This window comes from Miniopterus schreibersii, assembly GCF_964146895.1.
Source record: "Miniopterus schreibersii genome assembly, chromosome: 2".
Lineage (NCBI taxonomy): Eukaryota > Metazoa > Chordata > Mammalia > Chiroptera > Miniopteridae > Miniopterus > Miniopterus schreibersii.
In genome coordinates this window covers 70277269-70299929 of record NC_138102.1, presented here as the reverse complement: position 1 = coordinate 70299929, position 22661 = coordinate 70277269, and the positions used below count along the sequence as shown (strand labels likewise).

At 35.8% G+C, this 22661-nt stretch overlaps 1 protein-coding gene across 2 annotated transcripts in view; it reads right to left on the bottom strand.

The window, feature by feature from the left end:
• Positions 1–2268: 2268 nt before the first annotated feature.
• WBP4 (WW domain binding protein 4) overlaps positions 2269–22661 on the bottom strand; it is a 34334-nt gene continuing 13941 nt past the window's right edge. For both annotated transcript variants that reach the window (XM_081127935.1, XM_081127934.1), the window contains exons 6-10: positions 21150–21196; positions 20609–20684; positions 18552–18745; positions 15012–15175; positions 2269–4005 (exon numbers count right to left, since the gene is read on the bottom strand). In XM_081127935.1, coding sequence (XP_080984061.1) covers positions 3795–4005; positions 15012–15175; positions 18552–18745; positions 20609–20684; positions 21150–21196 — 692 coding nt within the window. In that variant the 3' untranslated portion in view covers positions 2269–3794. The remainder of the gene's footprint in view (positions 4006–15011; positions 15176–18551; positions 18746–20608; positions 20685–21149; positions 21197–22661) is intronic.

Sequence of the window (22661 nt, the reverse complement as noted above, 5' to 3'; positions counted from 1 at the left end):
AACACCCTCTATTCTGTTTCTCTGCTTTGTATTTCTTTTTTATTTATTTATTTATCTTAAATATGTTTCTATTGATTTTAGAGAGAGGAAGGGAGAGGGAGAGAGAGAAGCGTCAGTGATGAGAGTCATGGATCGGCTGCCTCCTGCACGCCCCCTACTGGGAATCCAGCTGCACTCCAGGCATGTGCCCAGACCCCGAATCCAACCTTGACCTCCTGGTTCATGGGTCCACACTCAACCACTGAGCCACACAGGCCAGGCTGCTTTATATTTCTTTACAGCATTTATCCGCTTGTAATAGTCTATATAGTTTATGCTTTATTATACACACACACACATACACATACATGGAAGCTCCATGCAAGCAGCAAATTTTGTGTTTGCCGTTATATTTCTAGTAATCCTAGAAGAGTGCTTGGCCCTAGCAAGCTCTCAGTACATGTTTGGGGTGAGGGGGAAGGGAGGAGGCCTACATCTTTTGGGACCTAAGAGCATTCCGCCCGACAGCTGAGAATACAGCCAAAGTAGTAACAGGAAGAAAGTAGGAGCCAAAACCTTTGGTGCCAGATTTGAAAGAGCTAAGTAGTCAATTTTTAAGAAGACTTAAAAATATATGCTTGTGAGACCATGCTAGAAAATAGGTTTCTCTTATCCATCTTGAGAAAAGAAAAAAATAAATAAGCCCTTGGGAAAAAAAAAAAAAAAAAGACAGGGATATCCCTGGAAAGGGGTAGCTAAGACAGGGATAGCTCTGGCCAGCAAGCGCTTAAGATACCAAAACATAAAAAAAGATCGAAAGCATATACTTAGCAGTTATAATGCCACCTATTCTCTCACATCTTCACAAACATTAACAAATTACTTGATCTTTGGTAATCTGATTGGTGAAAAATGTCTTCCGATTGTACATTTATCTAAATTTCCTTTTTTGATTTTTCTTGATTTCATTCATTTACTAAACAAATATGAAGTGCTTCTGACATGCCATGTACTTATGGTACGTGAACAAAAGAGACAAAGCCCTTGCCCTAAGGAAGCTTACATTTCAATAAATGTGTAGGGCCCATAGGGAGAAAACGACAAAATTTAGAGAGACATAAAAGAACTAAATGAAAGACACTGTTGACAGAATCGTTATCAGAAAGAGGGCAGTTATTACTAACTCAGCAGGTGTAGCATGAAATCAGCCTTTTTGGGGGAAGGCAGAGGTGTCAACATGGCAAAATGTTACTTGAATAATGGATATGGAAAGATAGTATGAGGATATCTGCTTTACCAGGTATTAAAATATAAAAGCACAATAGTGAAATTAGTGTGGTAATGGCACAGAGACAACCAGAAACAGATTCTAGTTTGTGTATGATATGCCTATATAAACAAGTACCGTACTATTCTAATGATTAGTTTCTCAATACTTAAAAATCAGGTAGAGTTGTTCCCCCAGTATAGTTTTCAGAATTTATAAAAACTGCATTAAAAACCAAAAATCACTTTTGGCTATTTGGATCATGCTTTGAATGTTTCATCCAGAGAGCAGACTTCATAGATCCAAGTGTCATAATGGTTCCCACATACTGCCCTTGTTAACATCCTTAGGGAAAACCAAACAAAAATCCCCATGGTGGTCTCGGGGGAAGGGAGTCGGAGATTACTGGGACTTTAAAAAAACTTATTTTGCTATTATTTGTATTTTTATATTTATAATAAAAATATATCACTTTTATAACCTCCCACCTATATCTATATACAAATATAGATATATAAAATAGAAAAATTAAGGGAGAAATGACCATACCATTTAACTTCTGAAAAAATCTATGTAAGTTGATAGGTTTTCTTACTCCTTCAAAGCAAATAGGAAAGTACTATTTTTTACTATTCAATTTACTAAAATTTTTGTTAAGTCTTTTCTGAGCAACCTTTAAAATCAGTTTGTTTAAGGAGATTTACCTTCAAACTTCTAATACTGCCTTATTACAAAGGTAAAAGAGTTAGTTTAAAGAATGCATCAAAGAGCCTTGGCTGGGCGGCTCAGTTGGTTGGAGCACTGCCTGGCACACAGAAAGGTTGCAGGTTTGATTCCCAGTCAGGATACATTCCTAGGTTGTGGGCTTGATCCCTGGTCAGGGAAGGTTTGAGAGGCAACTGATCAATGTTTCTCTTTCTCTCTCTGTCTCCCAAATCAATAAACATATCCTCAGGTGAGGACAATAAAAAATAAGTAAATAAAAAGAATACAATAAAGAGAAACACTTTACACAGTGAGGTGTGGTTTTAAAAATGTTTTCAATTGTGTACTTTGTATAAACTAAAGGTGAGTAAAATATAGCAGCATTCTATTTACAGTCTTACCATCTTTTCCAACTGAGGAATCAAGGAACAAAATACATTACTTAGCTAGATGACAAATGGGCTATAGAGAACCTAAAATACTTCTTTATACATTCATTAAATACCCAAATAAGTAAATTAAACAAATGGAAAAACAAATCTCCAAATACTCTCTCCAATGCTAAGTTGATTCTGATATGTATTAGAAAAACAACAAAAACACCCCAATTTTAATTTACTCTTTCATAAAGTTTTTAATAAGCTATCATTTTCTTACATGTACACAAGTAACCTTAAAAAGACAAATATTTACTACAAACATTAAATACTGTACAATTTATAAAAAATAGAATTTTAAGAATTTGGAGTAATAAAGAGAAAGTATCTACTTCAAATTGATTAAATAAGAATGGTCCACTTTTTAAGAATACTTAAATTTAAGAAATTTAACCAGAAAACAAATTTCTAATTTGTGTAAGGAAGGGAACACTAAAAACTTTTACTGAAGCCTGAGACCTTACTATTTTTGTTCAAGCCTTCATCTACAGAGTTTTAAATAAACCTTAAAAAAGATTTTCCAGTATATAAATATTTTCCAGATTCACAGTGGGCTGTGAATCTTCTCTTATGTGGTCTGATTCTTACTTCTTGGATAAGAGTTAATATCAGTGTATGAAAGTAATGCATTTTTAGTGCAGGATAAGAATGTTCATATGAGTAAGAATGGAATAAAGGTCTTGCTTTCCAGTATATATAAATAAGGCTGCTAAACAGAGTGCATGACTGGGGGGAAATGACTACGGAAGAATGTGAAGTTGTGAATAGGGATATGCCTTGCTTTCATATTCCCAGTTCCTAACATCAATACCTAGCTCAAAGTAAAAGTGCTTAAGCAACGGTTGTTGCCTTGAACTAAACTGGGCAAACGGTCATTTGTGCCCCCGGTCCCATTTGCACTCTACCTGAGCTGCCGTCCTTGTTTTTGGTCCTTGACCTTAAATTGAGTGACATAAGCCAATATGCATATACTTCCTACATTAGCCTTTGACAGGATTCTAAGAACTGAATCCATGAGTGGGCTGTGAATCTTCTCTTATGTGGTCTGATTCTTACTTCTTGGATAACAGTTAATATCAGTGTATGAAAGTAATGCATTTTTAGTGCAGGATAAGAATGTTCATATGAGTAAGAATGGAATAAAGGTCTTGCTTTTCCAGGTTTTAAAAAACAGATACATAGCATCTTATGACAATTAGCATTTTTTAGACACTGAACATAATACACTGTAATACAATGCAATGTGGTAGGCTTCCATTTTAGGAACAAAAATAAATTTCACATGAAAAAAGATTTATTTTAAATTCACATAAAATACATTTAGAATAAATCTAAATTTTTAGCATTAAAGTATTTAGAAATAACACAGAGAAGCTTTTAAGAATGTTCAAAATGCTCTTTTCCAATTATTGATCATCGCCTCGTTGTCTCAAATTTCTAGATTTTCCATTTTCAATTCTTCTCTTTTTGAATACTGGGGCCACTCCATCTGCCATGACTCCAAGAGAAGTGACTGTTTTTTCCTTAAAAACCACTTTGGGTTCCCCACCAACATCAGCTTCTGAAGTTGATACACATTCATTTTCAGTGCTTGGAAGTTCTAAATCTACCTCTTCACTGGAATAGAAAGTAAAAATAAAACCATTACTTGACAGAGTAAGACAAACTTTCACATAAATGGTCGGTAAACCAAAGTCCCAAGATCGTCTTTCTAATAGTGAGAAGTCAGTCATTTTGGCGTAAGAAACTATTTTAAAATACATTATATAAGATATTGAACACTTAGTTAGGTCGACACATCAGGAAAAGTCCCATCTATTATTTTATTCCTAATGCACAAAGCATTTGTTCTCTAAGGAAATGTTTGTGCTTATGTATGATTAACAATACAAGTTTTGTAGGTAAATAAGTGAGAGGTATTTATGGAAGCTGGTTTTACCGTGGACTGACAAGGACTCTGGGGGCTCACACAGCAAGCACAAGATGAAAACCATGGAATCTCAATGTCCTAGTATAGTAAAGACTACATGTGGTTGTTTGCCTAGTGCCCTTTTACTAAGGAACTTCAACCATCCACATGGTTAGTATAAATATTTAGTTGACTTGTCCAGAGATCAGTACCTGCTTAACATAAGCCTATCATGGTATTCTACCCTCTACATAATAAACAGCCCATGAAAGAGCAAGTAACTCATGCCACACCCATTATTCTCATCCACAAGCTTTTTGAACATGGACCAGAATGATCATTATGTTTAACTTTCCAGTGGCTAGAAGTATAAAACCTGGCGGGAATAACATATTCTCCCTATTTAGAGAAAGGAGTTCTACAGAGATTAGGAATGGGAGATGGAGAATTCTGCCAATATTTCAGGCCAGGTCAGTAATTCTGAGGCCCAGCTCAATTCCTGCCCCTACTACAGCTTACAAATAATGCCTGAAAACTTCCCAAAAGTGGGGAGAGATTTTTACATCCAAGTTGAAGCTAATATAGGTTACCTCAAAATTGCAATCCAAAAAGATTTTCTTCAAAACACATTTTAATAAAACTGTCTAAAATCAAAGGCAAAGAGAATTTAAAAAGCAGCAAGAGAAGAAAATTTTACTCATACAGGAGAATTTCATAAGGCTATCAGAGAATATCTCAGCAACAATGCAAGCCAGAAGAGAATGTGATGATATATTCCAAGTGTTGAAAGAAATACAATGCTAATCAAGAATGCCTGGCCAGTTAAGGTATCTTTCAGAAATGAAGGCAAGATAAAAACTTTCCCTAACAAAATGAATCTGAGGTTATTCTGCCTTACAAGAAATGCTGAAAGGAGTTTTTAAAGCTGAAATGAAAGGCTGCTAATGACTAAAATAAAAATATACACACACAAAATGGTACAGATAAGCAGGTTCAGAATACACAAATACTATATTAGGGTTGTGTGTTAACTACTTAATTCTAGTATAAAGGTTAAAAGACAAATACACTAAAAACAAGACTAGCTAAAACAATTTAATGGGTACACAATATATAAAGATGTTAGTGCTGACATCAAAAACATAAAAGGGGGCCCGGCCGGGCATGGCTCAGCGGTTGAGCGTCGACCTAGGATCCAGAAGATCGGGGTTCGATTCCAGGCCAGGGCACATGCCCGGGTTGCGGGCTCGCAGCCGATCAATGACTCTCTCATCATTGATGTTTCTCTCTCTCTCTCCCTCTCGTTTCCTCTCTCTGAAATCAATAAAGATATATTAAAAAAAACAACAAACAAAACATAAAAGGGGAGTAAATAAAAATATATTGTTTGTGACCAAAAATATATTGTTTGTGACTAAAATATATTGTTAGTGTAAAAGAGACTATTTTATATATATAATAAGTTTTATATAAGCATTATGGTAATCACAAAACAAAAACCTAAAATAGATTCACAAGATATAAAAGGAAGGAATCAAAGCATACCGCTGTGCATAATCATCAATTCGCAAAGGAAGGCAGCAAGAGAGGAAAAAAGGAAAAAGGGAACTACACAATAGCCAAAAAACAATGAATAAGATGGCATTGGTAAACCCAAATATTATTCTAAATTTAAATGGATTGAAGTCTCCAATCAAAACGCACAGAGTGACTGAATGGATAAAAAAATAAGAACCAACCATATGCTGTCTACAAGAGACTCACTTCAGATTTAAGGATACATATAGGCTCAAAGTGAAGGATGGAAAAGGGTATTTTATGCAAGTGGAAACCAAAAGAGATCAGGAGTAACTATATCAGACAAAACAGACCAAGCCAACATGGAAACAAGAGACAAAGAAAGTCATTATACTATAATGATAAAGGGGTCATCACGAAGATATTAACAATTGTAAATATATATGAACCCAACATTGGAGCACCTAAATATATTAAGCAAATACTAACAGATCTAGAGGGAGAAAGAGACAGCAATACAGTAATAGGGGACCTCAATAAACCACTTTCAACACTGGACAGATCATCCAACAGAAAAATAAAGAAACACTGGACTTGGAACATACTGCATATCAAATGGAACTAACAGACATATATGGAACATTCCAGCCAATCACAGCAGAATACATTCTTCTCAGGCACACATGAACATTCTCCAGGATAGAGCATATAAGTCACAAAGAATTCTTAGCAAATTTAAGAAGACTGAAATTATACCAAGTATCTTTTTCAAACCACAATGGTAAGAAACTAGAAATCAATAATAGGAGGAAAGCTGGAAATTTCAAAATATGTGGAAATTAACACACTTCTGAATAATTAATGGATTAAAGGGGAAACCAAGTGGAACTCAAAACATATTTTCAAAAAAATGGAAATGGAAACACAATATATCAAAACCTATAGGATACTGCACAAGTGGTTCTAAACGGAAAGTTTACAGGGATAAATGCCTACAGTAAGGAATAAGAAAGACCTCAAACCTAACTTCACACCTCAAGTAACTAGAAAAAGAACAAAGGCCAAAGTTAGCATAAGAAAGAAAATAACAAAGATCAGAGCAGAAATAAATAAAATAAAGACCAGAAGAACACTAGAACAGACTAAGAATCTAATAGATGGTTTATTGAAAAGAAAAACAAAATTGACGAATCTTTAGCTTGACTAAGAAAAAAGGAAAGATGCAAATAAAATCAGAAAGAGACATTACAACTGGTATCACAGAAATACAAAGAACAGACTACTATAATTACATGCCAACAAACTGGATAACCTAGAAAAATATGGATACAACCTACTGAGTTATGATAAAATAAAAAATCTGAACATACTAATAACAACTAAGGATACTGAACCAGTAATCAAAAACCTCTCAACACAAAAAAGCCATGGACCATACCTAGCCAGTGTGGCTTAGTGGTTAGAGCACTAGCCCATGCACCAAAGGGTCGAGGGTTCGATCCCCAGCTAAGGGCACTTACCTGGGTTACAGGTTCCCTCCCTGCCCCCAGTCAGGACATAGGCAGGAGGCAACCAGTTGATGTCTCTCTCCCATTGATGTTTCTCTCTCTCCCCACTCCCCCCTCCCTTTCTTCCTCCCTTCCATTCTCTCTGAAAAGCAATGGAAAAAAATATCCTCAGGTGAGGATTAAAAAAAAAAAAAAAGCCACGGACCAGATGGTTTCACTGGTGAATTCTACCAACCATTTAAAGAATTAACACCAATCCCCCTTCAACTCTTTCAAAAAATTGGAGAGAAGGGAACACTCCCAAACTCATTACAGGAGGCCGGCATTACCCTGATGTCAAGTCAGATAAGGACAATACAAGAAAAGAAAACCACGGGCTAATATCCCTGATGAATATAGTTGCAAAACTCAACAAAATAGTGGCAAACAGAATTCAAGAACCATTAAAAGGATTATATACCATAACAAAGTGGGATTTATCCCTGGGATGCAAGGATGGTTCAACATTTGTAAATCATTTGTGAAATACCACATCAATACAATGAAAGATAAAAATCATGATAATCTCAACAGATGCAGAAAAAGTATCTGATAAAATACGCACACCCTTTTACAATAAAAATGCTCAACAAATTTGGTATAGAAGTAACACAGCTCAACATCACAAAGACCATTCAAGACAATATCATACTTAATGTTGAAAGATTGATTTTCCTTTAAGATCAAGAACAACAAGTCAAGGGTGCCCATTCTCACCACTCTAATTTAACATAGTACAGGAAGTTCTAACCAGAGTAATCAGGAAAGGAAAATGAATGAATGAATAAATAAATAAATGGCATCCAAATTGGAAATGAAAAAGTAAAATTGTTTTCAGATGATATGATCTTATATATAGAAAATCCTAAAGACTATACAAGAAAATGGTTAAACTAATCAATGAATTCAGTAAAGTTGCAGGACACAAAACATACAGAAATCAGTTGCATTTATATGCACTAAGAACAAAACATCTAAAAAAGAAAGAAGAAAAACAATCCCATTCACAATAGCATCATAAACAATAAAATTCTTAGTGATGAATTTAACCAATAAGGCAAAAGGTCTGTACAAAACTATAAGGTACTGATGAAAGTAACTGAAGAAAACATAAACAAATAGAAAAATATTCATGTTCCTGGATTGGATGAATTAATATTGCTAAAATATCCATACCAGTCAAAGCCATCTATAGATTCAATGTTTTAGTGAAAACAATTCCAATGGCACTTGTCACAGAAACAGAAAAAATAAACCTACAATTTTTGTGGAACTACAGAAAGACCCCATATGGCTAAAGCAATCCTGAGAAAAACAAAGCCAGAAGCATATTTTTTTATTTCAAACTGTACTGCAAAGCTATAGTAATCAAAACAGTACGGTACTGACATAAAAATAAACACACACAGACCAATGGAACAGAACTGAGTGCCCAGAAATAGGCCCTCACATATAGGGATCAACTAATATTTGATAAGGGAGCCAAGAATATTCAATAGAGAATGTATATCTCTTCAATAACTGGTGCTGGGAAAAGGAGATAAACACAAAAGAATGAAAATAGGATCTTGAAGCAGTATCTGCATAGCCATGTTCATTGCAGCATTATTCACAACAGCCAAAATATAGAAACAACCTAAGTGTCTTTCAATGGATAAATGCAATATTATTTAGCCATGAGAAAGAAGGAAATCTGCCACATGTGACAACATGGATGGATCTTGAGGGCATTACTAAGTGAAATGAGTTAGGCAGAGAAAGACAAATTTTGTATGTTATCGCTTATATGTGAAATCTGAACAATCCAAATTCAAAGAAACAGAGTACACTGGTGTTTACCAGGGACTGAGGGGTGGGGGAAATGGGGAGAGTAGTCAAACTTATAACTTCAAATTGTAAGATTAACAAGTTCTGGGGACCTAATGTATAGCATGGTAATTATAATTAACATTATATTATATACCTCAAAGGTGGTAAGATACTAGATCTTAAATGTTCTCACCACACACAAATAATTATGTGACATGATGGAGCTGTTAGCTAACACTATGGTGGTAATCATTTTGCAATGTGTTAAATATGTCAAACCAACACACCGTATGCTTTAAATTTCCTCAATGTTATGTCAATTATATTTCAAAAAGCTGGGACAAAAATTATAGAAAGTTTAATGTATTACCATGTTTTAAATTTTAAAGTCTTTATGAAATACAAGATTTCAGGGGGAAATGTAAGTTACTGAAACTGACTAGTATTCAAGAATTAGTAGCTGAAGCTATAATCCCCATCTGCCACTCCTTCCCCAAGAACAGCTGCAGTACATAACAGTTGAAATCTTAGGAGATGAACTAGGTACCAAGGGCGTACATGGTCGGTCCTAAATGAGTTAATTTGTCTTTTTTAATGTATTCCCCATAATAAATTAGAAATTAATTAGGAACTACTACTATCCTATTTTACAAACGAAGAAACTGAGGCTCAAAGAGATAAGGCAACTTGTCCAGTCACACAGATAGAAACCAAGAGACTAAAAAAGATATATAAAAAAATTATATCTCCCTCCTAGAACTTGAGGATCAGATCTTACAAGTAATTTCTTTTAAACTTTCTAATCCCAGAGGAACTATTAACTATTCTAGAACATTAAAAAATGAAAAACTACCTAAGTCATTTTATTTAACATAAGTCAAACACCAAAACCTGGGAAAGATATCACACATTTTACAAAGAAAAGCAAAACTAAACTACAGACCACCATTCCCCAAACTGTTCCCCACACCAAAGCTATGACTACTGAAACTTATCAAAATCAATTTCTGATAATAATCCCTGAAAAATCTAGAAATAAAGCACACTTCCTTAACATAAAAATAACATAATGGACTTAGGATTGATCTTAGGCCAACAGTCAATATAATCTTCAATATAAATTTTAGACATTCCCATTGAAATGAGAAACAAAAGTAAATGCCCACTATCATTGCTATTATGTAACACTGGGTGTAAAAATCTAACTAAAACAAATAGGACATGAAACAAATAGAGAATAAAATCAAAAGAAAAAAAAATCACAAAATATTTGCATGGAACTTTTCCAAGTTTCTACATGGAAGACCCAAGACTCAAAAGAATAAATTATAAATAACAATATAATTCAGCAGCACACTGAACACATAAGTTTTTTCATGCCATATTTACTGGCTAAAGAAATAAAACATGGATTTAATAATTTTTTTTAAAAAGCAAAACACATAAAAATTTATTCATGTACTTAATAAACATTTACTGAGCACCTATTATGTGCTAGGCATTGTTCAAAAACTAAAATTATACATGATGACGTGAGTAAAAAGAGACACAACATTTTTGGATGGAAATATGGAATACTAAAAACATGCTGAGACGATCCAATGGAAGAGGAACTTTCAGAAAATGCTAATAAAGTATAAATTTTTATGATGCTCCTAATCTTTAAATAGGTATTCCACTTCTAGAAATAGTCAGAAATGTGCAGAGTAAATACATCCATATAATAATCAGAGTTAAGTTATATAAACAAAAAGTGTAGAAATAACCTAAATGTCAAGAGAAAGAGAATGGCTCAGTAAAATCAATGCACACCTAAATGATTAAATATTACATAGCAATTAAAAGTATCATTTATAAAATGTTAGCAAAATAGGATATTAACAATAAAATGCTAAGAAAGAAAAGATAAAAACTGGGGAAAATACTTCAAAATGTTAGTATCTCTGGGCAGCTGAGTAAGTTATTCTTATGCTTTCCTTCATTTTAAAAAACTGTCTATAATAAACATATGTGTTACTTTTAGAGAAAAAAAAAATCCTTAAGAAATGAGGCTAATCTAGTTACAAAGTCAGACACAATCAGTCCTATATTGAACTGGCTTAGAGGTTAAAATTTAATGAGAATGGCTTTAAAATATAGTTATCACAAGAAAAAAGACTCAAAATCTGAGAAATCTCAACTTTGAAGTATGAGATACTGGTATAGTAGAATCATCTTCCTATTGTAAATCACTTAAGAAGTTATTTAGGTCTGAAGTAATGTAGTCTATTATGTCTTCAACTTCAAAATACACAGTCAATATGTTTATCATGGTCCCTGTATTAAATATGTATTAAATACATACTTCCTAATATTCCATTAATATATACAATTTCAACATTTCATAATAGTAACAATTTTGTTTTTTATTTTTCAGTTACAGTTGACATACAATATTAGTTTCAAGAGTACAACCCAGTGATTAGACATTATATAATCTACTAAGTGATCATCCTGATAAATCTCGTACCCATCTGTAACCATACATAGTTATTACAATATTACTGACTATATTCCCTAGGCTGTACTTCACATCCCATGACTATCCTGTAATACCAACCTATACTTCTTAATCCCTTCATCTTTTTCAACCAACCCCACAACCCCCTCCCACCTGGCAACTATCAAAATGTTCTCTGTATCTATGAGTCTGTTTCTGATCTGCTTGTTCATTTTTTAGATTCAATTGTTGATAGATATGTATTTATGGCCATTTTATTATTCATATTTTTTATTTTATTTTCTTCTTAAAGACCCTTTAGCATTTTTTGTAACACTGGTTTGGTGGTGATGAATTCCTTTAGCTTTCTCTCGTCTGGGAAGCTCTTTATCTGTCCTCTATTCTAAATGATAGCTTTGCTGGGTAGAGTAATCTTGGTTGTAGATCCTTGCTTTTTCTCTCTTTGAATATTTCTTGCCAATTCCTTCTGGCCTCAAAGTTTCTGTTGAGAAATCAGCTGACAGTCTTATGGGAGCTCACTTGTAGGTAACTAACTGCTTTTAAGGTTCTCTCTTTAAACTTTTGCATCTTATTTTTGATGTGTCTTGAAGTGGGCCTCTTTGAGACTCAGCGCTTCCTGGACTTGCCTATTTCCTTCACCAGGTTAGTGAAGTTTTCCATCATTTTTTCACATAGGTTTTCATTCCTTGCTTTCTCCTCCTTCTTGCACCCCCATGATGTGAATGTTGGTATGCTTGAAGCTGTCCCAAATATACTATCCTTTTTTTGGATTTTTTTTTTTTTTCTGTTCTGATTGTTTTCTGCTTCCTTATCTTCCAGATCTCTGCTTCATCTACTCTACTGTTGATACTCTGTAATGTATTCTTCATTTCAGTTAATGTATTCTTCATTTCTGACTGTTTTTTTGCTTTCTAGTTGTTTTTATGTTTCCTCTTTGTTGAAGTTCTCACGAAGTTCACCTACTCTTCCCCTAAGTTCATTAAGCATCGTGATAACCAGTGTTTTGAATTCTGCATCTAGTAAATTGTGTGTCTCCATTTTCTTTTTCTGGAGATCTTTCCTTTGTTCTTTAAGTTCCTTTTCTCATTTTGGCTGCCTCCCTGTGTTCTATGTCTCCTGGGCTTGGTAGAATGGCCTCATATAGTGGATGTCCTGTGTGGTCCAGTGACACAGCCTCCCTCATCACCCAAGCTGGGAACTCCAGGTGATCACCCATCATGTGAGCTGTGTACACCCTCTTGCTGTAGCTGAGCCTTGGTTGTTGTTGGCACGTCACTAGGAGGTATTTACCCCTAGGTCGATCAGCTGCAAGGACTGGCTATGACCACTGTGGAGGATCAGTTGTGCAAGGGGCCAATACCATGAAGCAGGACTTACTTCAGTGGGGTTCTGAAGCCTGCTGAGTCTGTCCCTTGAGTGTTGCTTGTGGGGGTAGTTGGGCGGTGCTTTGACATGGTCTGATGCTGTGCACAGGGTATGCTGGCTCCCAGAAGGGGTAGGTCAAAGTCAGCTGCTGCCTGTGTTCTGCCCGGGGCCACTGGCATGAGTTACAAAGCAATCCTCAGATGGCTGCTACTTGTGCTGGGCTTGGAGGTGCCCAGGTGAGACCAATCTGTGAACCAAGGCTGGTGGCTGCTGCTAGTGCTGGGCCTCTGGCAACTTATTGAGAGATTAAGGGGCATTCTGAGGCCAGATGCTGCTTGTTTCAGAAATTTTAGTAAAGTCTGAAGTATGAGCCAAGACAGGTTGTTCATCTGGAAGAGTCACGGCAAACAGCTTGGGTGGGCCTGCAATTTGGGTGGATCTGGGTCTCAGGGAATCAGGGCAGGGCAAACAGTAATAGCCAGGTTGATGGAGACTCAGATATGGCACCAACTGCCAGCTCTGTGGTGGGGAAGGCTCAGCAAAGCAACAATGGCCTCTGCTAGCACTTCTCTCTGGGAGAAAGCTGCCCTTCCAGCTCTTGCCCTGATTGAAAACAATTCAGTTCCTCCCAAAATGTCCCGGGAGCTTTTGAGCGGCTGCCCCAGTGTCGGAGCTGTGAGCCAAGGAAGTCTGTGCATGGGCCCTTTAAGAGAAATGCCTGGGACTCCAGCAGCCCTCCATCTCACTGAGCCACAATCACCATTGGTTTTTATAGCCAGAAGTTATGGTGACTTCTACTCCTGGCAATGGAACCCTGAGGTGGGCAGCCTGGTGTGGGGCTGGTACTCCTTGCTTCTCAAGGGGAACTCTGCAGCCGTGCTATCCCTCCCAATTTTTACCTGCTACACTAGGGTTTGGGACCAGCCTGTTCCAGATCTCTACCCTCCTACCAGTCTTGGTGTGGTTTCATCACATCCTTACTTGTAAAACTTCTGTTCAGCTAGATTTCAGGTAGTTCTGAATGAAGGCTGTTCTGTAGTTTAGTTGTAATTTTGATGTGGTTGTGGGAGGATTCTTGTACCACACTTACCTATGCCACCATCTTGACTAGAATCCATCTTAGAAAAATTTTCATAGTAGTACTATAAGCTATGTTAATGTGTGTTATCCCTAGGGAATCAATTCTAATTAGAATAGCATATAAAATAGTCCAAAACTTGCATTACTCTATCTCGTGAAAAAATACAACCTTTTCATTAAAATAGTTTTAACAATAAATTTCAAGTATCAACAGACTAGTCATCTTATATTACCATTTCAAAGAATTAATGTGTTGGAAAATAACTGCTAAACTAATTTATTTAGCAGATACTTTTTTTTTCACCTGAAGATATTTTAAGCAGTTAAGAAACACTAATCTGTGAAGCTAGAAGTGGCAGCTTCCTTTTACGGTATAAATGCTTCTAAGATAACAACTGATTTAAATACATAAACTAATAATATAAACCAGGTAACATCTCACCATGATCTTGTTCAATTGATAAAACTCTTTTTTGAAATTGGCTTAAAAACTTTTGTTAAACTCTGTCATACGTCATTTTGAAGACAGCAACAGCTTTTCATTTTGCTTTTAGGTGTTTCATATGCAGCATTTACTGAACATGCAGATACTTATTTCACTCATAGGGTAACGATAATGTGAGAATGCTTGTGTATGCATAATTGAGTTAATGTGTGAATGAGTGGTCAATAGAAATGTCATGTTTTGGAAGAAATAAAAACAATCATTAGCTTACTTTTAAAAGTAACCATTAACTCACATTTTAAAACATTAGAAAAATGAAACTGCTCTAGAAATAAAAGAAATAAGCTACATTTTTAATGAACACTTTATCCTTCAAAGTAGTAACTATAATTTATTGAAGTACTAGACATAAAATGCTTATAACAGTGGGATCTCATTTCAGGTACTTACTGAGACTCAACTTCTTGTTTAATTTCTTGCCATTCTCCATATGGGTTTGATTTTTTATGAGCTTTGAATTTTTCTTCCTTTGAACCTGATGAATTCTGCTCTTGGCTATTTTTTTCTTTCTGTTTTTCTGGTTCAGTTCCTTTATCACTGTTTTTATTTTTTTCCTGAAATATCAAAGTCAAGAAATATCATACTACCACGACAGAAACAAAATTTCTTGCCCAGCCAGCATGGCTCAGCAGTTGAGCATTGACCTATGATGCAGATCACACTTTGATTCCTGGTCAGGGCGCATGCCTGGGTTGCAGGCTTGATCCCCAGTAGGGGATGTGCAGGAGGCAGCCAACCAATGACTCATCATTGATATTTTTCTCTCTCTCTTTCACTCTCCTTTCCTCTCTCTGAAATCGATAAAGGTATATTTTTGAAAAACTAAACATTTCTTTGAGTCTTATTACTGATTTATAAACAATAATATATTAACTCATTTAAACAGTTTAAATTTGTACATAAAACAAATGTACAAAGATTAGGTTTTTCACCACATCTAAAACCACACACCATAGCCAAGGCTGCTTTTTAAAACAGAACATGATCTATTCATGTTCTGCAATTAGACATACACTGGCCTTTTTTATCCTCTTTTCTGTTCTCTCTCCTTCCTTACACATTCAACACTGACCTTCCTTTATACTGTGCTCCTTTTGAGTTTAATGCCATGTGACTGGACCCTTCTACACCCCTTATCTACTTAAAGAACTCTGAAATCTGTCTTTATGTTGAGTACATTGCCAGAACTTTACTGTCCTATATAACTGGTAGCTACATAAAATTAGAAGACACATCCTGGAGGTAAAAGCAGCACCCATGGGAATCCCTGGATAGGGCTGGTGGTTCTATGGCACCCCTTCATCTGGGATAACAAAGCCCTGTGACCCAGTTTAGCAAGTGGAATAGGGACTAGACTTAAGCCTCTTTGCAACTGCACAACTGTGGGTGGCAGTCCTGGGATGCTGTTTTGGTTTGCAATTCTTTGAATGGATATTAACTCATTCCCTCATGCTCCTGCTATCACAGGACTAGGAGTCAGTATCTGCTTTCTCTTAGCAATCTTCATTGTTTCCAGGCCGTGACTTTTTTCTCATAAAACATTTTTACTAACGTCATGATACTTTTTACTTTGATTCTCATGCAATTAAATGCCCCCTCTTCTGAGATTCACAACACCACCTTCTATACAGTTCTCTTCCGTTCCTCCATATATAATCTAATGACTTCTGGCCACTACTCTATATTCACTGATAACTGTGGCAATTCTGGCATCATTCTCCCTATTGAAATTATTGTCATCATCCTAGAGCTTAAAAATTCCCTAGCCTCAGTTTTGTGAGCTTCAAAACTAATGATTTTGGTCTTCACTATACAGGCATACCTCAGAGATATTGAGGGTTCAGTTGCAGACCACTGCAATAAAGTGAGTCTTGTAATCTTTTTGTTGGTGGAGGGTCTTTCCTTCAATTTGTAAAACACGAAATATCTGTGAAGTGCAGTCAAGCAAAGTGCAATAAAACAAGGTATGCCTGTATTAAGCCACCTAATGGTATATATGATAGATTAAAAGTAGTTTGTCCATGCCCGGCCAGGCGTGCCGCAACAGTTAAGCATCGACCTATGATCCAGGAGACTGAGGTTTGATTCCTGGTCAGGGCACATGCCCAGGCTGCAAGCTCAATCCCCAGTAGGGGGCATGCAGGAGGCAGCCAAGCAACGACTCTCATCATTGATGTTTCCATCTCTCTCTTTTTCTCTCCCCTCCTCTCTCTGAAATCAATAGATATGTTAAAAAAAAAAAAAAAAAGTAGTTTTTCCTTGCCCAACCCTCTTTGCTCAGTGGTGAGAGCATTGGCCCAAGGACTGAAGAGTTCCGGCTTCGATTCTGGCCAAGGGTACATACCTCAGTTTTAGGCTCGATCCTGGGTTGGGGCTTGTGTGGGAGGCAACCAATCGGTGTCTCTCTCTCACATCTATGTTTCTCTCTCTCTCTCCTTTCTACCCTCTGAAAAGCAATGGAAAAAATATTCTCAGGTGAGGATTAAAAAAAAATTAAAAAAAAGGTAGTTTGTCCTTGTTTATCTGAATTCTGTAGTATTTTGTTTGCTTGAAATTAATAATATCGGCGCCAGGTTGAATGCCGGGTTACCTAAACTTGACTATGAACACTGTGAAATGGCTACTACTATAAGATCTTTGCTTCTGCTCCTCTACAAACTGGATACATCCCTTGCCCTAAGTTCCACCAAGACTTATTGGGTAGGTAGAAAAATGTCAGACAATGACAAGATCCTAGCTGTGGCCTCAAAGTACCCTCTCTCCAGCATCCTCAATATTCCTTCGCCTCTCTGGCCAGCAATCTCAACCATGGACCAATGCTACGTATCTTGTCTCCTTTGAGACCTGGGCTCCTGAGTGTTCCTGGAAAGGTCATAAAACTAAGATTAGTAATACTGTATAAATTTGTTTTTACTTTCCTACCATGGCTGGGCACTCAGCACCACCTGTCAATCCTCTTAACTTGGTTCATTTCCTCTATCATCCCAGCTCAGTGACTATTTCAATACATTAATGTCAAGCTTACCACAGTTCCTCACTCTCAGCAAGCAATTTTGATTTCTTTATGAATGAGTAAACTGAGACTAAATTGCATGACTCTTTCAATTTCCTCTCTGATACCAACTCATCTGTAGCCATACCTTCTTATAGAAAATCAAAATCTTACCCTCTTACAGAAAATGAGTTTATCCCTTGTTCAAGACCAACCTACCCACCTACCCTTGTTAGTATTCCCTTTCTACCTCCTTTGGGATTCCTCTCAACAAAAACAACACTACCACATCTCTCTCATGATTAATATGTAGCCAACATCCTATCATCTAATTTCTGCTTTCATTTCATATCCAAACCATATATACCACATAGTGAACCACTTTTAATCCCCCTGTAATCTGAGTTCTGCCACCCAAAACTCTGGTGAAACTGCTACAAGGGGATCAAGGACTTCATTACTGCAAAATTCAACGGACATTTTTCTTTTCCTAGGCCTAATTAATCCTTGATGCTCTCTATTCCTTTAACTTCTGGGATATTAAATTCTCATCCTACCTTGTGGGCTCCTCCTTCTCTGCCTGCCATTTAAATGTTTAATGTTCTCCAAGGTCATTTTCCTAGATTACTGCACCCAATCTGAGATTTAAATTACTGCCAGTATGGTGATGATGCTCAAACAGCATCTGTAGCCTAGACATTCTGATTTGCATGTTCAGGCAGCTCTCTCAATGTTACAGAGGAAGCTCAAGCTTAAAAGATCTAAAAATAAACTTACTGTCTTAGTATCAGACAGATAACATTAAATGGTACAACTATTTATCCAGTTGCCGAAATATAGGTCTTGTTTTAAATCTACCTTCTACCAGAAAACTGAAGAAAGTCTGTAGAGCTTTTTGTAAATTGATAAACTTTTGTAAAGAGTAATCCAGAACTTACCTTGAACTTTATTTTTAGCTTTGGTGTGTCTGCAGACACTTCTACTTTCTGTGCTTCCTGTTCCCCATCAGAATCACTATGTGACTCTGATGATTTGGACTCCTCTATGGTTCCAAGTGATTTTTCACTGACTTTACTAGAAAGCAGATCGCCAGAGTATGGAATGAAACCATCGGGTTTTTCCCATCTGGATTCTATTCAACACATTTTAATAGTCATGTTACTTGGTTACCAATTCAATTCAGAAGTAATTCCCACTATAATGCTTTAAATGACAAAACTGTATTTCACACCATTGCTTAATCAAGAAGATAATAAATGAGAGTTCTGTAAGCTCTTGCTCTTGTATCTTTCAGAAATTTATTTCAAACAATCTTAATTCACTAGATGTTATCAACTACAGCCCCGATGGAAAGAGGACTAAGAACTAGGCAATACTTTCTAAGGACTACCACAACTTAACTGACACCAATTTCAGGAAACATATGTAATAATAAGTAAGAACACATTAGATTTCCTGAAATGTATTTACCACAAATATTTCCAGGGATCTTTACAAAGTGAAATCATGCTGTAAAAATCTAAATCAATAGAATTTGTCATTTTTATAGTAGGGGGAGGGGGGAACTCGATTGAACTCTACTGCCACCCAGTGGTTTATTGGGCTTTTAGTCAAATGATAGTATTTCTAATTATCTTGCAGTTATTCTATATTTTTAGTTTAATAAATGGGAGAGGAGTGCTCAAATTTATTGTCCAATTGGGACAGTTTTAAGAGTGAAAGGGGCTCTATTAATAATCACACTGGTACAGATATAAACAGAAACTTTTGAGGACAAATCAATACGTATATTCCGTTTTTAATATAGGGTATTTTCAAGCACTAACAAAAAATAGTACTTTCCTTTGTCTCTATTTCACATAAGTAACAAAAGAATTGCCAGAAAATTAACAATTTTTTAAGCATCTAATATGTACCAGGCACTGTTTTGGGAACTTTATACATACCTGACTCCCACAGAATTCATGATTGTCTCTATTTTACTTAAGAGCACCTATAAACTCAATGACTTGCTCACAATCATATACCCTGTATGAAGCTGTGCATTAAGCTCATATCTAACTCTATAGCTATATTATGTATTACTTAATCTCTACAGAGACTCAGTACCTTAACTTAATTGAGACAGAACCACCGCTATCATTGGGAGGCTAAGTATCCACTTAGAGTTTTAAAGGGCCTTTTCCTCCTAAAAGACTTAATGCTATGCAGAGGGCTTTGGTTGGTAGGAATAAAAAAAACAAAACCCTCAAAAACTTGCCAAAGTTACACCAATATTATAGCTATTTTGGCAACTTTAACTGCAGAATAAACCATCACTTGAAAGCCAGTTTTATGAAATTAAAGTTTTAATTTGAAAACAGATAATAATTAGGTAACAATAATTAGGCATATTTTATAAATACTTATGTAACTGGAACATTATTAAACTGATAAAAATAAAAATTTGGGTAAGAGATTAATCAAAGAATTTATATTCATATACGCATAACCTATGGACACAGACAATAGTGTGGTGAAAACCTGGGGAGGGGGTGGGAGCAGGGTGGAGGGGGTCAATGGGGGAAAAAAGGGGACACCTGTAATACTTTCAACAATAAAGGTAAATTTTTTAAAAAATGAAGTAAAAATTTGACAACCTTAGCCACTGCAAAAACACCATCAGTTTTGTTTTTGAAAAAAGGAAAAGGCAAGTTGATCCAGGTGATTAATATACTTTCCAAAGTAATGATTATATTTCTAAAATAATCATGATAAAAATCAATAATGGTAGAGAAAGTAAAAATGACTCAATTTTAAAAATTTATGAATGTAGTATCAGTTGAGAATTACATAGCATAGTGTAGTATATTACATAGAAAAATCCTTCTATTTTCATTGTATTAATACACACTTGCTATAAAAATACATTTATCATTATATGTACTAAAATCCCCTACTTCAGATTTATCAAGTATAATTTTAGATAGTTAAGGTAATCAAAGGTAATACTTACCTCCTGTTTCTGTATTATAATAATAGGTATAACCATCTTCGCTTAAACCTTCTACCCAAACAGCCTTCCCTGCTGTCTAATAAGAGGAAAAAAACAGCATAGGTGGAAAACAATGGGGTTATATATTAGAGGCAGTATTAGCCACCCTTTCCTTTCCTCTTGAAACCACCCTTTCCTTTCCCCTTGAAATGGGGGTGGTGGTACTGTTCATGGCTAGGAAGCTTGGTTTGTGTTAATCGTAAGCCAATTTTCGGGAAGAGAATGTCTCACCTCTAAAGCTAGGAACAATTTTTCACAGATGGACAGGGGAGATGTGAATGGCAACTAATAATATTTGCCCTGTATGGAGTTTTTGGATAGACATCACTTTTAACTTTTACCCAGTCTTCTAACAAAAGGATTATAGGAAGAAAGGAATAAAGAGTTTGGGATGGAGGGGCTTATTTGAAGGTAAATTTGCTTAATAAAACTCCACTAAGCCCCCCAGAAGCCAATAACTTTAAAGAATAAAGCAAAGAGACTATTAAAGTACTGCAGTTACCTTTTTTAAGTTTCCTTGAAATCCTTCAGGTTTCTCCCACTGAGATGCTTAAAGCAAAATACATTGCATTTATAAAATCTTTTTGCTTAAAAAAAGAAAGTTTCCAAAAAATTCAATTTGGCAAAAATGTACAAGCTATTCAATGTGTAGGTCTATAGTTAAACACTAAGGTATGTAGTTAAAAACATAATTGAAAAATAAAAGGAACCAACATATATCCCAGCAGAACAATACATGTGAATGCTATGGAACCAAGGAAGGACAGAATGATTACAAGGTGCTGGTACTTCCATAAGAAATATTAGAGCCAGGCAGGGCTTCTCTTAAAGATTTCATGAAATTCAGGCTTAATAAATCTGGGAGGAATGACATACAGCCTTTTGACATCTTGGGAGGGGAGAGTGAGAAATGGAATGAATGACTCAAAAGAGGAACAAGATGAAGTATGCAGGAATTAAAAAGTATTGCAGAGAAAGTAAATAAAGTAGGGTGGTGAAAAAGGAAGCAAGCAATAGGCACTAGAAGGGAGAAAAGACATAACAGTTTCTATATAAATTTTAAAAACATAATCCCTAGCATAGGGACAGAATGATTACAAGTCATTCTGATTATGATTATAATAATTTATGATTCATTGCTAAACTATAACAAGCACTTCATTTAAGGCGCAATGCAAACTGAATTATTATTACTATTTCTATGTAGTCTGAAACTGACTGTGACTCTAAAGATCATAATAATGACAATAATATTGATAGTCCACAGTTTTCTTCATGATTAACTCTTTGATCTCCTTTCCTGCCTTCCTGTCCATTCTTAACTTTTTGTGTGTGGCTTTTCTTCTATTCATTCCTTTAATATATGTACTACCCACCGTGTTACTCTTTGTTCTCTTTTTTTCTCTTGTAATCTTACATACTCCTAGAAATTAACATAATAACTACATTCCAGACTCATTTTATCTTCCTAACTCCCAACTCTAATCAATTAGCTACTGAAAATTGCCACACGAATATTCTAGTTACCTCAACCTCAACATATCCAAAACTGAATTACTGCTCCACTTAAACTGTTTCCCTATTTTATATTTCAGTAAAGGGCACCATCATCCTCCCAACCTTCCATGATATGGCCCCAACCTATTTTTCTAGCCTCTTATACCATGACATTGTTGAAGAACTTTATGCTTTACCTCCACCAGATAATTATTTCCCAAACTTTCAAACCTTCTTTATTCTTTTTTTTAATCCTCACCCAAGGATATGTTTTTTATTGAATTTTGAGAGAGAGGAAGGCAGGGAGGGAGGGAAAAAAGGGAGAGAAATATAAATGTGAGAGAAATATCCATTGGCTGTGTCTCCTGTATGCATCCTGACAGGTGATTGAACCTGAAACCTAGGTATGTGCCCTGACTAGGAATCAAACTTGCAACCTTTTTTGGTGCATGGGACGATGCTCCAACCAACTAAGCCACCCAGCCAGGGCTCAAACTGTTTTTAGAGTTATATTGTT